Genomic DNA, 24,875 nt, shown 5'->3' with positions numbered 1-24,875 from the left:
TACACTTTAATGTTCTTTATTTTCTTTTCCATGTTATAAACCGTTGAGGGAAAGGACACCAAAGAAGAAAGTACAGGAACACTACAAGAAACACATCTTGGACACTAACGAAGTATAAACTGTACAATAGTATATGAGCGGGTAGTGCTTTTTAATTTTACCCTTTATTTTATTGGAGCCGCTTTCAAGTTATCTGCATTCTGAGGTCTGGCGGCTTTTATGAATAGCAGTCTCAGATAGTATGTCGACATTAATTTATGGGTGCAGACTATCTATAATTTGTAGCAATCAGTAAACAAGACATGTTTATTGTAGCAGACTCCTACACATTCTGATTGAAGACGCTAAAATACTATAGGCTACAAACATTGGGGGTCATTCCGAGTTGTTCGCTCTGTAAAAATCTTCGCATCGCAGCGATTTTCCGCTTAATGCGCAATGTCCGCACTGCGACTGCGCCAAGTAAATTTGCTATGCACTTAGGAATTTTACTCACAGCATTTTCATCGTTCTGGCGATCGTAATGTGATTGACAGGAAATGGGTGTTACTGGGCGGAAACAGGCCGTTTTATGGGCGTGTGGGAAAAAACGCTACCGTTTCCGGAAAAAACGCAGGAATGGCTGGAGAAACGGGGGAGTGTCTGGGCGAACGCTGGGTGTGTTTGTGACGTCAAACCAGGAACGACAAGCAGTGAAATGATCGCAGATGCCGAGTAAGTCTGAAGCTACTCAGAAACTGCTACGAGGTGTGTAATCGCAATATTGCGAATACATTGTTCGCAATTTTAAGATGCTAAGATTCACTCCCAGTAGGCGGCGGCTTAGCATGAGCAAATCTGCTAAAATTCACTTGCGAGCGAACAACTCGGAATGACCCTCATTGTGGATTTTACTACGTGCAGCTACTCCATTCTAGAGTTCTGTGGTAAGCAATTTCAGACTTACACAGGTTTCAGGTTTACTTGAGCGTAGTATCTATCTGATACAAATTAACTGCCCTACATATTTCCCTATGTACATATCTCCCTATGTGGTGGGTTCCGAGACGTGCATGCATGGTGAAATTGGTACTCCAGTACCTAAAAAACAGGAATATGAGTGAGAGGTATGGGAACACACACAGATTATATTCTAAGGGGTCAATACTATTCCCTGTAAGCAAATATCTGTAAGTCGGTTATTAAGTGGTATGAGGGATGCAAGTTTGGGTTTACATGCCACTGGCATCTCGCAAATTTTGCAGGAAATTGGATGCACCCCTTATCTAGCCTTTGAACTATTCTCATGACATTTGTCAATCGACTCAAAAGCACCTCTCAGCACGCCCCTTCCCAGCCACGCGCATGGTGCCACACCTATCTCTTGCACTGATGATGCCAATACATTTTGTTTTTGTTATTGTTCAGCTTTAACTTGACAGATTGAGATGAAACAACGTGCAGGTTATTTTTCGGAGTTCACACTACAAAAGGATGCAGTTCTCATGAAAATCGGTTCAGTGGCTTTTGCGCCAAAAGACACAACATTCTTATAATATTACTATAGATTGACAATATAACTGCATATCCTCTTCATATATGTACTGTACTGTCATCAGCCTACCTCATCTGTCACTGTACAAACTACGGTGCACAATATATGAGGTATAAGACACACAGGCCAGGAATGTACTATTACTTCCATAGGAAGAGGGGAAAATATAAGATTCTATAATGACGACTGTTACATATATTTACACATACTGTAAGGACCACAACAGATTCTCCCCCTGCATTCTAAATCATTTTCGTATGTACCTAGAGGGTACAGGAGGCTATATAACAATATTATTTTATTATCCTATATTTATATGGCGCCACAAGGGATCCGCAGCACCCATTATACAGTACATAATTAAATGAGCAAACAAGAAAACAGCACTTACAGTTCAAGACAATATAGGACAGGTATGGAAAGCCAGGGGTTAGGTGCCATCAAAGGGAGTATGGAGTATAAGATAGTATAAGTAAGAAAAGGAAAGGCACATGAGGAAAAAAGGCCCTGCTCTTGCGAGCTTACAATCTTAAAGGTGAGGGGATAACAGACCGGGGTGACACAGAAGGGGTAGACAGTGAGCATAGACAAGAGGGTTAGGAGAAGTGTTGGCTGGGTTTGGAGAAGTGGTTCTTGAGAGCCCGTTTGAAGTTTTGTAGAGAGGTGGGGAGTCGGATAGGGAGAGGTAGAGAATTCCAGAGATAGGGAGCAGCACGTGCAAAATCTTGTAGGTAGGAGTGGGAGGAGGTAATCAGTTGGCAGGAGAGACGGCGTGCATTAGCAGAGCGAAGAGGACGGGTGGGAATGTAAAGAGAGATAAGGTCAGAGATGTAAGAGGGAGAAGAGTGGGTGAGGGCTTTGTAGGTGAGTGTGGGAAGCTTGAATTGGATTCTGAATGGGAAGGGTAGCCAGTGAAGGTCCTGCAATATAGGCCAGAGGTCCGATCTTGGCCATCTGTATGCGTGCAACAAGACCAAGCATTTATGCAGAGCCAAGTGCTAAACTGAGAAAGCCCCTGTAATTATGCAATCTCCACCGATTAAGGCCACATCCGGAATAACATATATCTCATGGCACTTGGACCACACTCAGCTCCCGTCATCAGAAGCTCCGCCATCTGCAGACTCATCAGCGCCCATTAAGCCATGCACATACCAGCATAAAGGGGGTCATTCGCACAAAAACATTGCATGGCATGACGAAACGTTTGTTTGGAGCTTTCCCAATATCCACCTGTAAGAGAGTAACTCAGAAATTCCAGACTAATCAGAGGAACCATTTCACATTGTCCATTACAGCATGACCAAACATGGTGTAAAATATATGCAATATATATATGTATAAAAGCTGACAACTGATTCTACAGTATTTCAAATATTGTTGCAATCCCCTTTCAGGTCTATCTGCTCACTGGAACGGTTTGTCACTTCTGTGAGTTCTCTGGTGTCTGACAAGATGTGACTTCACAGTAAAACATTTCCCACACTCAGAGCATAAAAATGGCTTCTCTCCTGTGTGAATTCTCTGGTGTTCCACAAGATTTGCTTTCCGGGTGAAATATTTCCCACACTCGGAACATGTAAATGGCTTCTCTCCCGTGTGGATTATCTGGTGGTCCACAAGAACCGATTTACGTGTAAAACATTTCCCACACTCGGAGCATGTAAATGGCTTCTCAGCTGTGTGGGTTCTTTGGTGGTCAATTAGGGTTGATTTTTGCTTAAAACATTTCCCACACACTGTGCACGGATAGGGCCTGTCACCTGTGTGAATTTTCTGATGCTTAACCAGGTTTCGCCTAATCCTAAAACATTTCCCGCACTCCGAGCATGGAAATGGTTTTTCACCTGTATGAGTTCGGTGATGTACTGCCAGTTCTGATATCTGAACAAAACACCTGCCACAGTCGGTACAGGAAAATGGCTTCTCCCCTGTGTGACTTCTTTGATGTCTGATAAACAGTGACTGATTTCTAAAGCATTTACCACATTCAGGACAGGGAAAGATAATATCGCCTGTAGGAGCTGCACCATGTGTAACATTATTATAGGTATCTGGAGAACATTCCCCGTGATTAGTGGGATCAGGAGATACACGTACACCGTCACGTGCTTGATATAAGGTTCGGGCAATTGCATTTTCTCCTGGAGATTGTCCTGTGATGTCATCTTCTACTTTAAATTCTGGATATAAAATGAGATGTTCATCTGATATATTCCAACCATTGTGCCCACCTGCTGGAAAGAAAGAAAATGTATGGAAATAGACATTATTCTGTTATATTAGGGGGCAGGTTAGAGTTGTCCCTATGGTAAGATAGTATGCGAGGTCCAGCTGTTTTAACTTAAACATGCAAAGCACAAAACACTTTATTACGACAATAAATGTATGCATATAGTAATCTTTATCTTGTCATTATGGTCTCAGGGCTGGTAACACACAGTGACATGATGTGAGGGGGAGAGCAGGAGTATAATAGGGGCTGAGGGCTTCTGATGTATGAGATACACCAGAGAGTGTGGGGAGGAGACTGGTCAGATCTCCGAGCTGGTAACAGACAGTGACATGATGTGAGGAGGAGAGCAGGAGTATAATAGGGGCTGATGGCTCCTGATGTATGAGATACACCAGAGAGTGTGTGGAGGAGACTGGTCAGATATCTGGGCTAGTAACACACAGTGACATGATGTGAGGGGAGAGCAGGAGTATAATAGGGGCTGATGGCTCCTGATGTATGAGATACAACAGAGAGTGTGGGGAGGAGACTGGTCAGATATCTGGGCTAGTAACAAACAGTGACATGATGTGAGGGGAAAGCAGGAGTATAATAGGGGATGATGGTTCCTGATGTATGAGATACACCAGAGTGTGTGGAGGAGACTGGTCAGATCTCCGAGCTGGTAACAGACAGTGACATGATGTGAGGAGGAGAGCAGGAGTATAATAGGGGCTGATGGCTCCTGATGTATGAGATACACCAGAAAGTGTGGGGAGGAGACTGGTCAGATATCTGGGCTAGTAACACACAGTGACATGATGTGAAGGGAGAGCAGGAGTATAATAGGGGCTGATGGCTCCTGATGTATGAGATACACCAGAGAGTGTGGGGAGGAGACTGGTCAGATATCTGGGCTAGTAACACACAGTGACATGATGTGAGGGGAGAGCAGGAGTGTAATAGGGGATGATGGCTCCTGATGTATGACAGAGTGACAGAACAAGGAGAATATGTTGCTCTGTACTTAGTGATTATTACTCACCTGTGCTGATATCTGTAGGGATTTCCTTCTCCTTACACTGCTGATCACCCATCACATACGTCTCCTCTTCCTTTTTTATATCTTCTGCTTTAATAATAATTAGATCTTTCCCCTAAAATTGTAAATATCACAATGTAATAAATCCTGAGTTACAGATCATACAGAATAGTTTCAGTGTATAATACTATCAGACCCACACAGCTTCTGTACAGATGATATATTGCGGAGTCCCACTGGTACCTAGGGGATATGAGGTAAGTACCCAGTATTATACATTATAGTGACCATACTGCACTGAGGAACTGACAGTATAGATCCGGCCTGAAATGGGTATAAATGTGCAATTCAGTGTTATACTGAATTAGAGAAAACAGAGGAATGGAATAAAGTGCTCAAAGTTATACTGAATAAAATAATACATGTGGGACACACACACAGAGACAGAACTGTGGGGCGTGACCTTGGAGTACTAGTATCAGATGATATGGAAAGCAGCGGGAAGTGCAGTCACCGGGGTCAGTATATTGTATAAGAAGTATCAGTAGCAGGAAGATGCAGATTATATTAACACTGTATATAGATGTGTCCTCATAAATCTTTGCTGCAGTCACGCCGAACAGACCCTCGTGGCACGCCAGGTCGCGTGAGAATAGTCTAGCGTCCGGCATATCTTTTTTTCTTCTTTTTCTGCGGAAAATGCGTCACAGCCCCAGCACAAAGCGACTAGTACGCACCAGGAGACTGTGCTGAATAATGTGATACATGACACTTGTCTATCTGTGTGTGACTGAGTCACTGAATCTGTATACGATGTGCTACAATGTAGCAGTCGCAGCTTTTTTCCAATACAAGTTCTGCTGTGCTCTGTATACAGACTCAGTCACACACAACATACAAGTGTCGTATATCAAATTACTTAGCACAGTTTCCTGGTGCGTCCTAGACACATTGGATGCACAGACATTTTCATATTTATAATATATATATATATATATATATATATATATATATATACACACACACACACACACAATGTACTGTATGCGTCCAATGGAAGTGACACTCAGCATACTGTATTCTGGGTTAGTTTGGTATGTTACATAGTGGTCACATGATCTTTAAAAAATAGGATTTGAATTACCTACCGGTAAATCCTTTTCTCGTAGTCCGTAGAGGATGCTGGGGTCCATTTTAGTACCATGGGGTATAGACGGTTCCGCAGGAGCCTTCGGCACTTTAAGACTTTTCAACAGTGTGAACTGGCTCCTCCCTCTATGCCCCTCCTCCAGACCTCAGTATAGGAACTGTGCCCGAGGAGACGGACAACTTCGAGAGAAGAATTTACATTAAACTAGTGGCGAGATTCACACCAGCTCACACCATACAAAACATGCAGCCTAACATGGCTTTCAACATAACCCATGAGAACCTGTGTAACAAGATAAAACGTAATTCTGCAGGAAAAATTAGCACTGGGCGGGTGCCCAGCATCCTCTACGGACTATGAGAAAAGGATTTACCACTAGGTAATTAAAATCCTATTTTCTCTTACGTCCTAGAGGATGCTGGGGTCCATTTTAGTACCATGGGGATGTACCAAAGCTCCCAGTACGGGCGGGAAAGTACTAATGTTCCTGCAGAACTGACTGACCAAACTGAAGGTCGTCAGCAGCCAAGGTGTCAAATCTGTAAAATTTAGCAAACGTGTTTGCCCCTGACCAAGTAGCTGCTCAGCAAATTTGCAACGCCGAGACACCCCGGGCAGCCGCCCAGGAAGAACCCACTTTCCTTGTAGAGTGGTCCTTTACCGAACTCGGTTATGGCAATCCTGCCGTGGTATAAGCGTGCTGAATGGTACTTCCGATCCAGCGCGCAATAGTCTGCCTAGAAGCAGGACCCCCAATCTGGTTGGGGTCATAGAGGACAAACAAAGATTCTGTTTTCCTTATCTTAGCCGTTCTTGCAACATAAGTCCTCAACGCTCTGACGACATCCAAGGACTTTTGAAACGGATGAGGTGTCAGAAGCAAGTGGCACCACCACAGGTTGGTTGATATGGAAAGAAGACACAACCTTTGGAAGAAAATGCTGACGCGTCCGCAGTTCAGCTCTATTTTCATGAAAAATCAAATAAGGACTCTTGTGTGACAGAGCCCCTAATTCCGACACTCGTCTGCCTGAGGCCAAGGCCAACAGCATGACCACTTTCCAAGTGAGAAACTTCAACTCTACCTCTTGTAGAGGCTCAAACCAGTCCGATTTAAGGAACTGCAACACCACATTAAGATCCCATGGCACCGCAGGAGGCACAAAGGGAGGTTGGATGCGCAGAAACCCATTCACGAACGTCTGGACCTCAGGAAGGGAAGCCAACTGCTTCCGATAGAAAATGGACAAGGCCGAAATTTGGACCTTGAAAGACCCTAATCTCAAGCCAGCATCCACACCCGCCTGTAGAAATAGGAGAAGACGTCCTAATTTAAACTCCACCGCAGGAGACTTCTTGGATTCACATCAAGATACATATTTTCTCCAAATACGATGGTAATGTTTGGACGTTACCCCTTTCCTGGCCAGAATAAGTGTGGGAATGACTTCATTGGTAATACACTTACAGGCTAGGATCTGGCGCTCAACAGCCATGCCGTCAAACGCAGCCACGGTAAGTCTTGATAAACAAACGGCCCCTGCTGAAGCAGGTCCTCGCGAAGAGGAAGAGGCTGAGGATCTTCCATTAATAACTCCTGAAGATCTGGATACCAAGCCCTCCTTGGCCAGTCTGGAGCAATGAGAATTGCTCGAACCCTTGTTCTTCTGATGATCTTGAGAACTTTTGGTATTAGTGGAAGTGGAGCGAACAGATACACTGACTGAAACACCCACTGGGTCAGCAGTGCATCCACTGCTATTGCTTGTGGGTCTCTAGACCTGGAACAATATTTCTGAAGCTTCTTGTTGAGACGTGATTGAGGAACGCCCCAACGATCTGCTACCTCTGCAAAGACTTCTGGGTGGAGGTCCCATTCTCCTGGATGGAGATCGTGTCTGCTGAGGAAGTCTGAAGAAGTCTGCTTTGCAGTTGTCCCAGTTGTGAAAACTGCCGACAGAGCTTTTGCATGTCTTTCTGCCCAGAGGAGTATCTAGGTCACTTTTACCATTGCCACTCTGCTTTTTGTTCCGATTTATGTAAGCTACTGCCGTTACATTGTCTGACTGGATCTGTATGGGACGACCTTGAAGAAGGTGTGCCGCTTGATGAAGGCTATTGTACACAGCTCTCAATTCCAAAATGTTTGTGTGAAGGAGTACTTCTTGACTTGACCATCGTCCTTGGAAGCTTTCCCCTTGCGTGGATGCTTCCCTACCTCGGAGGCTTGCATCTGTGGTCACCAGGATCCAAGTCTGAATCCTGAACCTGCGTCCCTCCAGGAGGTGAGAACTTTGAAGCCACCACAAGAGTGAAATTCTGGCTTTGTTTGACAGGATTTTCCTCCGGTGCATGTGTAGGTGCGATCTGGACCACTTGTCCAGTAGGTCCCATTGGAACACCCTGGCGTGGAATAGTCCAAATTGTAGAGCATTCGTAGGCCGCTACCATCTTCCCCAGCAGGCGGATGCACTGATGAATCGATACGCGTGCTGGTTTTAAAACTTGTTTGACCATCCTCTGGATCTCCAGAGCCTTTTCCACCGGTAGGAATACTTTCTGTGCTTCCGTGTCCAATATCATTCCCAGAAATGATAACCTCCTTGTAGGTTCCAATTGTGATTTTGAAAGGTTTATGATCCAACCGTGCTGTTGAAGCACCGTCAGGGAAAGTGCAATGTTCTGCACTAGTTTCTCACTGGATCTCGCTTTTATGAGGAGATCGTCCAAATATGGGATGACTTTGACTCCTTTCTTGCGAAGAAGAACCATCATTTCCGCCATCACCTTTGTGAATATTCTCGGAGCCGTGGAGAGCCAGAAAGGCAATGTTTGGAACTGGTAGTGGCAGTCCTGCACCGCAAACCTCAGGTATGCCTGATGCGGCGGGTAGATGGGAACATGTAAATAAGCATCTTTGATGTCCGTCGATACCAGAAATTCCTTTTCCTCCAAGCTGGAGATCACCGCTCTCAGGGATTCCATCTTGAATTTGAACCTTTTCAAATAAAGGTTCAGAGTCTTTAGGTTTAAAATCGGTCTGACCGAGCCATCCGGTTTCGGCACTACAAACAGGCTTGAATAAAACCCTTTTTCCTGTTGTGACACAGTAACTAAGGAAATTACGTTGTCTTGACATAATTTCTGGATTGCGTTCAGCACTTTTGCTCTGTCCTTAACAGAAGCTGGTATGGCTGATTTGAAAAATCGGCATGGGTGAAGGTCCTGATATTCCAATTTGTACCCTTGGGATACTATCTGCAATACCCCAGGATCCAGATCTGAGTGAACCCAGACCTGGCTGAAAGACAGTAGACGTGCCCCCACCCGATCGTACTCCCGCAGGGGAGCCCCAGCATCATGCTGAGGTTTTAGCAGAAGTAGCTGTTGACTTCTGCTCCTGCGAGCCTGATGGTGTTGTAGATTTTTTACCTCTTCCTCAACCTCTCCTGCGAAGAAGGGGGTACACTTTGCCTTTTTGGACTTGTTGGGCCGAAAGAATTGTATCGTATGAGAATGAAATCCTTTCCTAGGTGGAGCAGCTGCGGAAGGCAGAAATGCTGACTTGCCTGATGTAGTTGTTGAAATAATGGCATCCAGCTTGTCTCCAAAGAGGGCGTCTCCATTGTAAGGAAGCCCCTCAATATTCTTTTTTGATTCCGCATCAGCATTCTATTGGCGGATCCACAGCACCCTGCGGGCTGAAATCGCCCTAGAGGAGGATCTTGAACTCAGCAACCCAATATCCTTCATAGCTTTAACTAAGTAACCTGCAGCATCTTTGATATGGCCGAGAGTTAGGACTATTTAATCGCTGTCAACTGTGTCTATGTTAACAAGCAAGTTGTCAGACCATTTTTCCACAGCGTTACCTACCCACGCAGAAGCAATGGTGGGCCTGAGCACCGTTCCGTTAGCCGTATATATGGGTTTTAGGGTTGTTTCTAATTTACAGTCAGCTGGATCTTTTAAAGAGGCTGAACCAGAGGCAGGCAAAACTATTTTCTTAGACAGCCGAGAAACTAAGGTGTCTATCATTGTGGGTATCTCCCATTTGTGCCTGTCTTTCCCAGAGAAAGAGTACGCTACACGTATCCTTCTGGGAAAGGTACATTTCTTCTCTGGGTTAGCCCAGGATTCTTCAAAGAATGCATTCAAATCCTTTGAAGGAGCAAAAGTCACAACCTGCTTTTTATTTAATTTAAAATAATCCTTTTCCTCAGGGACCAGTGTTGTTTCAGGAAAACTCCAACACTTCCTTTATAGCAACTATCATACATTGTATGCTTTTAGCTAATTTGGGGTCTACCCCTCTCAAATCCCCAGTGTCGACGTCAGAGTCGGAATCTGTGTCTGTGTCCCCTTGCATTATCTGGGCCATAGACCTTATCTGGGAACTGAATGGGACCCGAGTGGATGATATGGAGGGGTCAGTAAACAGTGCATCCTCCACAGACTGCCTCCAATATTTAGTCTGTTATTCAGACTCAGAGAATTTCTTTGCAAGCATTGACATTCTTTTGCAACATTCTCACCCATTCCGGCTCCTTCTGAGAGGGAAGGGCCACCATATTACCCTCTTGTGTATCTAAAATGGGTTCTTCCTGGGAAGAACCCTACCCAATGTCTGACATGTTACACACTTGTACACACACACACCCCTATCACACAGGGGAGCTATTGGGGACAGACCCACTCTAAAGTCTGTCAGAGAAACACAGAGGGATCTGCAAGTCCACACACCTTATTGTGAACTGTGGAAATATTACCCACCTACAGCGCATATACCAATAATAGGCCCACAGACCTAATTATAATGAACACTCTCTGCCCCATCTATAACACCCTGTGCTTGCATCAGCGTTGTCATGAGGAGAAACAGCGTTCAGGAGCTTCACACTGGAGTTTCTGCAGGAGAAAATGGCACCCAGTGAGTGTTCTGGCAAGTCCCTTCAGCCTCAGCAATGTGTAATACTTATACTGGCTGGGGATGGCACATCAGCGGCTGTGCATGTATGTACCCTTTTTGCCAGTGAGAGTAAGGTTTTAAACATGCCCTCAGAGCGTGCCACCCCCCTGCACGCACTCTGCTCCCTTGTGCTGAGAGAAATGGCGCGCGCTGAGCGTGTACCTGTATGCCGCCAGCGATGACCGGAGGATCCCCTTTCTGCAGGACTCCGGTAATATACTCACCAGCCTTCTGACTATTGTCTCTGTTAGGGGGTGGCGGCAGTGCTGTGGGAGTTAACGCTGGCCAGGCTTGGGATGTGTTCAGTACGCTACAGGAGCTAATGGTGTCCTGTCAGCGGAAGCAGAACCATTAACTAATTGAGAAGTTGGTTCCTACTCCCCCCCCCTAACTCCCACGAAGCAGGGACGCTGTTGCCAGCAGCTTCCCTGTAAAATAAAAAACCTAAGAAAGTCTTTTTCCAGCAAAGCTCTGTAGAGCTCCACTAGTGTGCATCCAGTCTCCTGGGCACATTTTCTAAACTGAGGTCTGGAGGAGGGGCATAGAGGGAGGAGTCAGTTCACACTGTTGAAAAGTCTTAAAGTGCCGAAGGCTCCTGCGTAACCATCTATACCCCATGGTACTAAAATGGACTCCAGCATCCTCTAGGTCGTAAGAGAAAATAAGAATTTACTCACCGGTAATTCTATTTCTCGTAGTCCGTAGTGGATGCTGGGAACTCCGTAAGGACCATGGGGGATAGCGGGCTCCGAAGGAGGCTGGGCACTCTAGAAAGATCTTAGACTACCTGGTGTGCACTGGCTCCTCCCACTATGACCCTCCTCCAAGCCTCAGTTAGGTACTGTGCCCGGACGAGCGTACACAATAAGGAAGGATTTTGAATCCCGGGTAAGACTCATACCAGCCACACCAATCACACCGTACAACTCGTGATATGAAACACAGTTAACAGTATGAAACAATAGAGCCTCTCAACAGATGGCTCAACAATAACCCGATTTAGTTAACAATAACTATGTACAAGTATTGCAGATAAACCGCACTTGGGATGGGCGCCCAGCATCCACTACGGACTACGAGAAATAGAATTACCGGTGAGTAAATTCTTATTTTCTCTAACGTCCTAGTGGATGCTGGGAACTCCGTAAGGACCATGGGGATTATACCAAAGCTCCAAAACGGGCGGGAGAGTGCGGATGACTCTGCAGCACCGAATGAGAGAACTCCAGGTCCTCCTCAGCCAGGGTATCAAATTTGTAGAATTTTGCAAACGTGTTTGCCCCTGACCAAGTAGCTGCTCGGCAAAGTTGTAAAGCCGAGACCCCTCGGGCAGCCGCCCAAGATGAGCCCACCTTCCCTGTGGAATGGGCATTGACAGATTTTGGCTGTGGCAGGCCTGCCACAGTATGTGCAAGCTGAATTGTACTACAAATCCAACGAGCAATAGTCTGCTTAGAAGCAGGAGTACCCAGCTTGTTAGGTGCATATAGGATAAACAGCGAGTCAGATTTTCTGACTCTAGCCGTTCTGGAAACATATTTTCAGTTCCCTGACAACGTCTAGCAACTTGGAGTCCTCCAAGTCCCTAGTAGCCGCAGGCACCACAATAGGCTGGTTCAGGTGAAACGCTGACACCACCTTTGGGAGAAACTGGGGACGAGTCCTCAATTCTGCCCTATCCATATGGAAAATCAAATAAGGGCTTTTACAAGACAAAGCCGCCAACTTTGATACTCGCCTGGCAGAAGCCAAGGCCAATAACATAACCACCTTCCACGTGAGATATTTCAGATCCACGGTTTTTAGTGGTTCAAACCAATGTGATTTTAAGAAACTCAACACCACGTTGAGATCCCAAGGTGCCACAGGAGGCACAAACGGGGGCCGACTCTGCAGCACTCCTTTTATAAATGTCTGAACTTCAGGTACTGAAGCTAGTTCTTTTTGAAAGAAAATCGACAGAGCCGAGATCTGTACCTTAATGGAACCCAATTTAAGGCCCATAGTCACTCCTGCTTGCAGGAAATGCAGAAATCGACCTAGTTGAAATTCCTCTGTTGGGGCCCTTTCGGCCTCACACCATGCAACATATTTTCGCCATATGCGGTGATAATGAGTTGCTGTAACCTCTTTCCTGGCTTTAGTAAGCGTAGGAATGACTTCCTCCGGAATGCCCTTTTCCTTCAGGATCCGGCGTTCAACCGCCATGCCGACAAACGCAGCCGCGGTAAGTCTTGGAACAGACAGGGCCCCTGCTGTCGCAGGTCCTGTCTGAGTGGCAGAGGCCATGGGTCCTCTGATATAAATTCTTGAAGTTCTGGGTACCAAGCTCTTCTTGGCCATCCACGAGTATCGTTCTTACTCCTCGCCTTCTTATTATTCTCAGTACCTTTGGTATGAGAGGCAGAGGGGAGAACACATAAACCGACTGGTACACCCACGGTGTTACCAGAGCGTCCATAGCTATCGCCTGAGGGTCCCTTGACCCGGTGCAATATCTTTTATAGCTTTTTGTTGAGGCGGGACGCCATCATGTCCACCTGTGGCCTTTCCCAATGGTGTACAATCCTATTGGAAGACTTCTGGAGGAAGTCCCCATTCTCCCGGGTGGAGGTCGTGTCTGTTGAGAAGATCTTCTTCCCAGTTGTCCACTCCGGGAATGAACACTGCTGACAGTGCTAACACATGATTTTCCGCCTATCGGAGAATCCTTGTGGCTTCTGCCATCGCCATCCTGCTTCTTGTGCCGCCCTGTTGGTTTACATGGGCGACTGCCGTGATGTTGTCTGATTGGATCAGTACCGGCTGGTTTTGAAGCAGAGGCCTTGCCGGCCTCAGGGCATTGTAAATGGCCCTCAGGTCCAGAATATTTATGTGTAGGGAAATAACCTGACTTGACCAAAGTCCCTGGAAATTTCTTCCCTGTGTGACTGCCTCCCAGCCTCAAAGGCTGGAATCCATGGTCACTAGGACCTAGTCCTGTATGCCGAACCTGCGGCCCTCTTGAAGATGGGCTGCAGCCACCACAGTAGAGATACCCTGGTCCTTGGAGACAGGGTTATCAGCCTATGCATCGGAAGATGCGATCCGGACCACTTGTCCAACAGGTCCCTCTGAAAAGTTCTTGTATGGAACCTGCCTAATGGGATTGCTTCGTAGGAAGCTACCATTTTTCCCAGGACTCGCGTGCAATGATGCACCGCTACCTATTTTGTCTTCAGGAGGTCTCTGACTAGAGATGACAACTCCTTGGCTTTCTCCTCCGGGAGAAACACTATTTCTGGTTTATGTCCAGAACCATCCCCAGGAACAGTAGACGTGTCATAGGAACCAGCTGTGACTTTGGACTGTTTAGAATCCAACCATGCTGTTGTAGCACTTTCCAAAATAGTGCTACCCCGACTACCAACTGCTCCTTGAAACTCGCCCTTATAACGAGATTGTCCAAGTACGGGATAATTACAACTCCCTTTTTTCGAAGGAGTATCAACATTTCGGCCATTACCTTGATAAAACACCCTCGGTGCCATGTACAGTCCAAACGGCAGTGTCTGGACTTGGTAATGGTAATCCTGTACCACAAATCTGAGGTACTCCTGGCGAGGATGGTAAATGGGGACATGCAGGTAAGCATCCTTGATGTCCCAGGATACCATGTAATCCCCCTCGTCCAGGCTTGCAATAACCGCCCTGAGCGATTCCATCTTGAACGTGAATTTTTTCATGTATGTGTCCAAGGATTTTAAATATAAAATGGGTCACACCGAACCATGCGGTTTCGGTACCCCAACCCGTGTGGAATAGTAACCCCGTCCTTGTTGAAGTAGGGGCACCTTGAGTATTACCTGCTGGGAATACCGCTTATTAATTGCCTCTAGCACAGCCTCCCTGCCTGAGGGAGTTGTCAGCAAGGCATATTTTAGGAAACGGCTGGGGGGAGACATCTCGAATTCCAGCTTGTACCCCTGAAATACTACTTGAAAGAAACAGGGATCCACCTGTGAGCGAGCCCACTAATTGCTGAAATTTTTGAGACGGCCCCCCACCGTACCTGGCTACACCTGTGGAGCACCCGCGTCATGGTGTGGCCTCACAGGAGGCGGGGGAAGAATCTTGATTCTGGGAACAGGCTGACTGGTGCAGCTTTTTCCCTCTACCCTTGTCTCTGTACAGAAAGGAAGCGCCATTTGACCCGCTTGCTTTTCTGAAGCCGAAAGGACTGTACCTTTGTCTGTGAGGAAACCTGAGGTAAAATTATTTCTTCCCAGCAGTTGCTGTGGATACGAGGTCCCAGAGACCATCCCCAAATAATTCCTCACCCTTATAAGGCTCTCTATGCGCTTTTTAAGTCAGCATCACCTGTCCAGTGACAGGTCTCTAATACCCTCCTGACAGAATGGACATTACATTTATTTTGGATGCCAGCCGGCAAAACATCCCTCTGTGCATCCCCCATATATAAGACGACGTCTTTAATATGTTTTTATGTTTGCCAACTAGTATCCCTGTTTGACAGGGTCACCGACCACGCTGCAGCAGCACTATCTGCAGGTCTCAGTCTAGTACCTGAGTGTGTAAATACAGACTTCAGGATAGCCTCCTGTTTTTTATCAACAGGTACCTATTTTAGAGGTGCTTGGGTTAAAGTCAGAAATGTATAACACATTTTTTATTGCCGGGATCACGTCACGGATGTTCCTAGTGGATTGTGTATATGTCTCCACCTTGTCGACACTGGAGTCAGACTCCGTGTCGACATCTGTGTCTGCCATCTGAGAGAGCGGGCGTTTTTGAGCCCCTGATGGCCTTTGAGACGCCTGGGCAGGCGCGGGCTGCGAAGCCGGCTGTCCCACAGCTGTTACGTCATCCACCCTTTTATGTAAGGAGTTGACACTGTCGGTTAATACCTTTCCCTATCCATCCACTCTGGTGTCGGCCCCACAGGGGGCGACATCACATATATCGGCCTCTGTTCTGTCACCATATAAGCCTCCTCATTCAACATGTCGACACAGCCGTACCGACACACCGCAGACACACAGGGAATGCTCTAAACGAGGACAGGACCCACAAAAGCCCTTTGGGGGGACAGAGTGAGAGTATGCCAGCACACACCAGAGCGCTATATAATGCAGGGACTAACTGAGTTATGTCCCCTATAGCTGCTGTTTTTATATATAATGTATACTGCTCCTAAATTTTGTGCCCCACCTCTCTTTATTAACCCTTTGTAGACTGCAGGGGAGAGCTAGGGAGCTTCCTTCCAGCGGAGCTGTGAGGGAAAATGGCGCCAGTGTGCTGAGGAGATAGGCTCCGCCCCTTTTTCGCAGCCTATTCTCCCGTTTTTTTATGGAATTCTGGCAGGGGTATTTACCTCATATATAGCCCCTGGGGCCATATATTGAGGTATTTTAGCCAGCCAAGGTGTTTTTATTGCTGCCTCAGGGCGCCCCCCCCAGCGCCCTGCACCCTCAGTGACCGGAGTGTGAAGTGTGTGAGAGGAGCAATGGCGCACAGCTGCAGTGCTGTGCGCTACCTTGGTGAAGACAGAGTCTTCATGCCGCCGATTTTCCGGACCATCTTCTTGCTTCTGGCTCTGTAAGGGGGACGGCGGCGCGGCTCCGGGACCGAACATCAAGGCTGGGCCTGCGGTCGATCCCTCTGGAGCTAATGGTGTCCAGTAGCCTAAGAAGCCCAATCCGGCTGCAAGCAGGCGAGTTCGCTTCTTCTCCCCTTAGTCCCTCGCTGCAGTGAGCCTGTTGCCAGCAGGTCTCACTGAAAATAAAAAAATCTAAGACTATTACTTTCTAAGAGCTCAGGAGAGCCCCTAGTGTGCATCCAACCTCGGCCGGGCACGAAATCTAACTGAGGCTTGGAGGAGGGTCATAGTGGGAGGAGCCAGTGCACACCAGGTAGTCTAAGATCTTTCTAGAGTGCCCAGCCTCCTTCAGAGCCCGCTATCCCCCATGGTCCTTACGGAGTTCCCAGCATCCACTAGGACGTTAGAGAAAGGAGTATTATATATTAAGCGGAGAACTCTCTGTGATTACTTATATGTCACCTTCATGATTAAATTACGCATTTATTCATCGATGCGCACACATAATGTTCATATTTAATATACATTTACTACCTAGTTTTATAGTGGTTACCAAAAGAATAATTAACGCTTTTTACTACATCAGTCGATACCTTTAATTCCACCTACCTGACCCTCCTGTATGACACTGTGATTCTCCTCTGTATGATCCTGGGAATAAAGAGGACGGGGACATCTCTCTGTGGTATTCCTGTTACTGGCCCCATCTGTAGGAGACACACAGTGACTGAGTACATTGTATAGATGTGATTATCAGATGTGTATCTAGTTGACCCCATAGCTGCTCTCTCCATTACACTATATGACAGTCTCCTCTTACCCAGTGATGTGAGGGGCCGGTGATTCTCCATCATCACGTCCTTGTACAGACCCCTGTGTTCCTCTATATACTCCCACTCCTCCATGGAGAAAGAGACAGTGACATCCTCACACCTTATAGGAACCTGACACACACAATGAGACAGTCATCACCCAGACACATCCCCTGGTGTTACTGTATAATGTCCCATTCCCAGCAGTCACCTCTCCAGTCAGCAGCTGAATGATTTTGTTGGTGAGTTCCAGGATCTTCTGCTCATTGTGTCTCTCATGTATCAGTGACTGAGGTGGAGGCACCACGATGGGGCTCGGAGTCCTGTTTAGTCCTCCTAACACATGGGGGCAGCTTTTGGGTGTCTCACACTCACCAGATATCTTCTTTACTACTGTGTACTTCTGAGTATTGAGAGGGACACCAATTAATATCAGTATATACATTAATAATAAAAATTACCTCTTCAGTCAGTTCCTTGTGTTAGTAATAGCGATAACAGTGATGTCACTGTGACACTCCCAGACTCCCCTCACCTCCCCAGTCAGGTCCCTGTGTTAGTAATAGAGATGAGAGGGACGTCACTGTGACACTCCCAGACTCCCTCACCTCCCCTGTCAGGTCCCTGTGTTAGTAATAGAGATAAAAGTGATGTCCCTGTGACATTCCCAGACTTCTTCCCATCCCCAGTCAGGTCCCTCTGTTAGTAAAAGAGATGAGAGGGACGTCACTGTGACACTCCCAGACTACCTCACCTCCCCAGTCAGGTCCCTGTGTTAGTAATAGAGATAAGAGTGATGTCCCTGTGACATTCCCAGACTTCCTCACCTCCCCAGTCAGCAGGTAGACAATCTCCATCGTCAAGTTTAATATCTTCTCAGACATGCGATGGCCGTCCATCCTCGGTATGACAGATGAGCTACACAGGACAGTATACCCTGTACATAGGGCAGAAATCTATAACAAAGATAAAGTGGTTTACAAAAATTTTATTTAACTTCATGATCATTTAGGCAGTCTGTAACGTACGGTGCACATATACCCACAGTGGCCACAGATGGACAGGATTCCCACCCATTCTGGACACAGACAGACTTCAGGTCCCCTCTGAACACAGACAGACAAACATCCCATCTGTGTGAGATCAGGAGCGTTGGCCATTGTGAATAAAGTTTTCCGTCCCCTCTTTTTTTCATTGTGAGGAATTGAGGTGTGTGAATGTGAGGTGTGTTTTCTTTATCGTGTTCTCTGCAGCAATTAATGCACATTTTAGATCTTTTTGTCCTCTCCGTTCTTCTTGCTGGTTTAACTGTTCCCATATGTTTTAAGTTACAGGACTCTGACTATTGCGTTAGCCTGTATATTGTATACTGTAATTGTACTTCTGTAAATCTCCCCTCCCCCCCCGTGCTGTGACCTGGCGCATTGTGTTGTCATGCTGCTGTGCTATGTTAGGGGCATGCTAGTCTGCGCATGAGGTTACGTGTTATGTACATGCAAGTTATCACTGATATCCCTGTTGTATACATCTCTCATCCTGATCTGGCCACACAGGAAGTAACCATGAGGGAAAGGTAACATCTCACTGAGAAGCCACCTCATGGGTTATATTCCACCTCCACCGGGGACAGTCAGGGCTTAAACCCTTTCATTGTTCCTTCTGTTTGCTTCCCATTGTTCCTCCCTGTACTTTAAAAAACATTTTGAAGCCTGAACCACGAGGGGGTCATCAAGAGAAGGCCATATGGGGCACCCCACCAACCAGGACTTTGTTTAAGTCCCCTGGGTGGGGTGGTCTTCTGTATGCCGGCGGTCGGGCTCCCGGCGCTCAGTATACCGGCGCCGGCATACCGACACTTATTTTCCCTCGTGGGGGTCCACGACCCCCATAGAGGGAGAATAAAATAGTGTGGCGCGCTCATTTGCGCTCGCCACACTGTCGGTAAGCCGGCGGTCGGCCTCCCGTAGCCGTAGTGAACCCCCTGGGTGGTAACTAGCACCATGGGAATTTGGTGGGTTTTAAAGGGTATCCGGTTGATAGATAGACAGTGTCTAGTTAGACAGTCAATAGATAGACACCATATGTTAGACAGACATTAGGTCAATAGAGTCAAAAGGTCGACTTAAAAAAGGTAGACAACTTTTAAAAAAAATGTAACATGTTTTTGGACTATTTCATACCTTCTCTATCGATGTCGGCATAGAGTTGGTTATAAACCTTGTGGCGAGCCCGAAACGTGGCAGACGAAGCGAGCCCCGCGAAGGTTTGCCTTTCTACAATTGGGGGTCCCAGATGACAAAACTATCCACACAAACCACAAAAATGCAAAAAAACATGGTGTCTACCTTTTAAATGTTGACCATTTTCATGTCGACTCTTTGACCCTGTCGACCTTTTGTACTGTCGACCTTTTTCATGTCAACGTTTTGATCCTGTCGACCTAATGTCTGTCTAACATATGGTGTCTACCTATTGACTGTCTAAGAAGACACTATCTTTTATACCACACCCGCTTTAAAGGAGGTTACCTAGCACATATTCTCAGGTTAGTGACTGACCATGGCTATGGGGCTATACTCTGCCCAGGTAACTTGTAGAATACATCTCCAGTCCCATGTGGACTCTTTAAAACGTTAATCCTGTATACACAAGTTTGTTATCACTCCTGTGTGGAATTAGTGTTCATTCTAGCACCCTGCACCTTTCAAAACTCATGCAGTTCCTCTTTCCTGCCTGTGGTGTCGCTCTCTGCTCCGGTGCTTCTAGCACACTCTGCTTTGTATTTCAGCACTGAGTTACAGACCAAAGTGTGCTAGAGGCACCAGAGCAGAGAGCGACACCCCAGGCAGGAAAGAGGAACTGCATGGGTTTTGAAAGGTGCAGGGTGCTAGAATGAACACTAATGGAATCAGTGGTTGTTTTCCTGTGTGAACTTATAAATCAGAAAGTATTTGTTTCTCCCATGTGGCGTAAATAGCTATTATGCTTTGTGGAATGATATGTCCTTAATTCCTGTGTGGAACTGTCTTGGAATTACATCCTCTCCAAGGACTGGCTCTATTTGGACTATCTACATACTGTTCTTCGCTACATTTACATGTCCAGGTGTATTATCGATTTCTTTGTGTGGTGAAAAATAAACCCATCACATTTGCTCGGTGTCTGAGTGATTAAAAGATCCCATATCCTCACATGTGCTGTTGCCATGTGAACTGCCCTCACCGTGGACGTTCCTATGTCCTGTAGGAAATGTGTCTGGTTAAACCTGCTGTGTCACATCCGGTCTGGCCGGCTGGAATCAGATGGCATGTGGTGACACAGATGAGGTAAGGGCTGGGGGAGGTCCTAGGGAAGGCCCTGGTGAGTGATCACCACAAGAACAGGACGGTTTAAAAGAGCTCAGTCGCAGCGCAGGATGGTGTTCAGTTGTTGGATGTAACCTGGTCAGCGCAAACATGGAGTCACTGGACTGGATACAGGGTGGAGAGGTAGGGATGCAATGAATTCCCGAAGCGGGAAGGTTTGGTAACAAGTGGATCAAACATATTCTAAAAACTATGCTCTTTTTTTTCGCTAAGAAAAGCAAGGACACACTGTGCTTAATCCCCGCCACATGGGGAGAACAGTGAAGAGGGCGGCTCAGCTGCCCGGGACTGTGCATCACAGTGAATCCCGCCCACTCTACACAATCAGTCAGACGAACCTCCCAACCACTCCGCACACAGCCAGGCGGACCTCCCAACCACTCCGCACACACCCAGGCGGACCTCCCACCTACTCCGCATACAGCCAGGCGGACCTCCCAACCACTCCGCACACAGCCAGGCGGACCTCCCACCTACTCCGCATACAGCCAGGCGGACCTCCCACCCACTCCGCACACAGCCAGGCGGACCTCCCACCCACTCAGCACACAGCCAGGCGGACCTCCCACCCACTCAGCACACAGCCAGGCGGACCTCCCACCCACTCAGCACACAGCCAGGCGGACCTCCCACCCACTCAGCACACAGCCAGGCGGACCTCCCACCCACTCAGCACACAGCCAGGCGGACCTCCCACCCACTCAGCACACAGCCAGGCGGACCTCCCACCCACTCAGCACACAGCCAGGCGGACCTCCCACCCACTCAGCACACAGCCAGGCGGACCTCCCACCCACTCAGCACACAGCCAGGCGGACCTCCCACCCACTCAGCACACAGCCAGGCGGACCTCCCACCCACTCAGCACACAGCCAGGCGGACCTCCCACCCACTCAGCACACAGCCAGGCGGACCTCCCACCCACTCAGCACACAGCCAGGCGGACCTCCCACCCACTCAGCACACAGCCAGGCGGACCTCCCACCCACTCAGCACACAGCCAGGCGGACCTCCCACCCACTCAGCACACAGCCAGGCGGACCTCCCACCCACTCAGCACACAGCCAGGCGGACCTCCCACCCACTCAGCACACAGCCAGGCGGACCTCCCACCCACTCCGCACACAGCCAGACGGACCTCCCACCCACTCCGCACACAGCCAGACGGACCTCCCACCCACTCCGCACACAGCCAGACGGACCTCCCACCCACTCCGCACACAGCCAGACATACCTTCCACCCACTCCCCACACAGCCAGACATACCTTCCACCCACTCCCCACACAGCCAGATGGACCTCCAAACCCACTCCGCACACAGACGGACCTCCAACCCACTCCGCACACAGACGGACCTCCAACCCACTCCGCACACAACCATATGGACCTCCCACCCACTCCGCATACAGCCAGACAGACCTTCCACCCACTCCGCACACAGCCAGATGGACCCCCCACCCACTCCGCACACAGCCAGGTGGACCTCCAACCCACTCCGCACACAGCCAGGTGGACCTCCCAGCCACTCCGCACACAACCATTTTGACCTCCCACCCACTCCGCACACAGCCAGGCAGACCTCCCACCCACTCCGCACACAGCCAGGCGGACCTCCCACCCACTCCGAACACAGCCAGGCGGACCTCCCACCCACTCCCCACACAGCCAGGTGGACCTCCAACCCACTCCGCACACAGCCAGGTGGACATCCCAGCCACTCCGCACACAACCATATGGACCTCCCACCCACTCCGCACACAGCCAGGCAGACCTCCCACCCACTCCGCACACAGCCAGACGGACTTCCAAGCCACTCCGCACACAGCCAGGTGGACTTCCCAGCCACTCCGCACACAACCATGTGGACCCCCCACCCACTCTGCACACAGCCAGGCGGACCTGCAACCCACTCCGCACACAGCCAGGCGGACCTGCAACCCACTCCGCACACAGCCAGGTGGACCTCCCAGCCACTCCGCACACAGCCAGGTGGACCTCCCAGCCACTCCGCACACAGACAGGTGGACCTCCCAGCCACTCCGCACACAACCATATGGACCTCCCACCCACTCCACACACAGCCAGGCAGACCTCCCACCCACTCCGCACACAGCCAGACGGACCTCCCACCCACTCCGCACACAGCCAGGCGGACCTCCGACCCACTCCGTACACAGCCAGGCGGACCTCCCACCCACTCCGCTCACAGCCAGACGGACCTCCCACCCACTCCGAACACAACCATAATGACCTCCCACACACTCTGCACACAGCCAGGCGGACCTCCCACCCGCTCCGCACACAGCCAGATGGACCTCCCACCCACTCCGCACACAGCCAGGTGGCCCTCCCAGCCACTCCGCACACAACCATATGGACCTCCCACCCACTCCACACACAGCCAGGTGGACCTCCCACCCACTCAGCACACAGCCAGGTGGACCTCCCACCCACTCCGCACAAAGCCAGCCTGACCTCCCACCCACTCCGCACACTGCCAGACAGACTTCCTGCCCACTCTACCAACTCACTCGCTCCTACACTGCAAACTCTATGTCTATGTGACTGGTTGGATACGTTATGCCAACATCATCTCCCAGGTGAATATGCAGGCTTAAAGTTAGAAGACTCACACGGTTAAAATGCTTTGAGTTTCATTACACCCCTGTCGGGATGCCGTCAGCGGCACTGTCATGACGACATACAGTGAACATAGTGACTGCCGACTTGCTGACCCCATCCCCCTTTGGTGCTCATATATTTTCACTCCGCTATTCTTACCGACCCCTCCTCAGACTTATCTGTACAATGTATGTACAGACCTAGGTGACCCCTGCCCTCTATGGGTACAGGCTCCACCCCCTGCGATATAAAGAGGTGACGGCACCAAAACAAGCCCCATGCACAGCGGTGACCATCTTCCTATATGTCACATCCCAAAGAGCTATTCCCAGGATAGCGGTGACAGAGGACAGACTGTTCCACCATACACCCCTGACCTCTCTGCAATAATAACAGCCGGCTCCCTGCAGTAAGAGGGGGGTGTACTGGCAATATACAGGTTACACAGCACCAGCACATGTGTGACATCCCTGCTGCTCTCATACCACGTACATGGGTCATTAGTTATGCCCTGCGATATGGATGTGGGGAAATAACAAATCGTAGACAGATAATAAGGGATAATATAATGGTAATATTTACCTTTTGCCAGTCACATTAATGTCTCTAGTCTGTTTCCGCCCACTCACCTCTGACACGGGAAATATTACATATAAATTCTGGTTTGTGCATGCCACGTGATCAGAGCTGTCCACTATATTTCCTGCCCATGCGTTCCACATAACTTCCGGTATGTGCGTTCCACCTGGCTCCAGGGTTACAGTACGGGGAAAGCAGTGTCTTATGGGAGATGCAGTCCACGTATGTTGATTATATTTGCATTCATGAAAGATGGACTTCAACTCCCAGAATGCACACAGCGCCCTCTGTATCCGTAATGCAGCCTTCCCCCAAACATCACCACCTGGTGTCCAACTAGAGAACTGCAGCTCTTCTCACTGGTCATAACAATACAACAATCTCATGTGGTGTTTCTGAACTGCAACTCCTCTCCCTACCTGCAGTCAGATTTATGATGATGATGATGATGATGATTATTATTATTATTATTATGCAGAAAGCCACAAACGTATTAATCAAGGCAGGATGCCATGAGTAATTACACTGATGTGTCTATGTTCCCTTCGTGATCAGGACCAGGAAGTGACAGCACGAGAGGGCGGTAGATAACTTCCGCCCTTACAGCACCTAAATGTTTTCTCCGTTCGTTTGAGGTTATTTTGTTTTTTCTATGCACCACTGGACCCTTGCGGGCTCGCTTCGCTCGCCACACTTCGGGCTCGGTGTCTCTCTCCCCTCCACTTTGCTCGCCACAGGTTACTATTCCAAATAGTTTGTGACATGGACCCAGAGGATTATGGGAAAGGTCCTCTCCACGAAGGGTAACTAGACGCTACCGTAATTACACCTCAGGGACGAGGCTCCTTTGCTGAAATCAATTATGGAAACCAGATATCTGCAGATATTATGAGGCTGCTGCCAGGTCCAAGACGGAGGGTCCTGATCCAGCCCACAATGCGGGAGCCTGAAGAAGGAGTACCGCCCTGAGGGATGGGAATATGAGACA

General features: G+C 48.4%; 1 protein-coding gene across 2 annotated transcripts; it reads right to left on the bottom strand.

The window, feature by feature from the left end:
* Positions 1-23,941, bottom strand: LOC134983164 (oocyte zinc finger protein XlCOF8.4-like). 2 transcript variants are annotated; one of them, XM_063948921.1, is made up of 7 exons: positions 23,891-23,941; positions 18,149-18,277; positions 17,533-17,724; positions 17,330-17,453; positions 17,119-17,216; positions 4,795-4,906; positions 1-3,771 (listed from the first exon to the last, which is right to left on the bottom strand). In XM_063948921.1, the coding sequence occupies exons 2-7, from the start codon at positions 18,218-18,220 to the stop codon at positions 2,942-2,944; spliced, it is 1,428 nt and encodes a 475-aa protein (XP_063804991.1). In that variant the 5' UTR covers positions 18,221-18,277; positions 23,891-23,941; the 3' UTR covers positions 1-2,941. The 2 variants fall into 2 exon arrangements, with proteins under 2 accessions (XP_063804991.1, XP_063804992.1); XM_063948922.1 differs by having other exon boundaries at positions 1-3,768.
* Between the last annotated feature and the right edge of the window lie 934 nt (positions 23,942-24,875).

The sequence above is a fragment of the Pseudophryne corroboree genome (assembly GCF_028390025.1).
Source record: "Pseudophryne corroboree isolate aPseCor3 chromosome 3 unlocalized genomic scaffold, aPseCor3.hap2 SUPER_3_unloc_1, whole genome shotgun sequence".
In the NCBI taxonomy this organism is placed as follows: Eukaryota; Metazoa; Chordata; class Amphibia; order Anura; family Myobatrachidae; genus Pseudophryne; species Pseudophryne corroboree.
The sequence above is the reverse complement of the archived record's forward strand: the minus strand, read 5'-3'. Positions and strand labels throughout refer to the sequence as shown.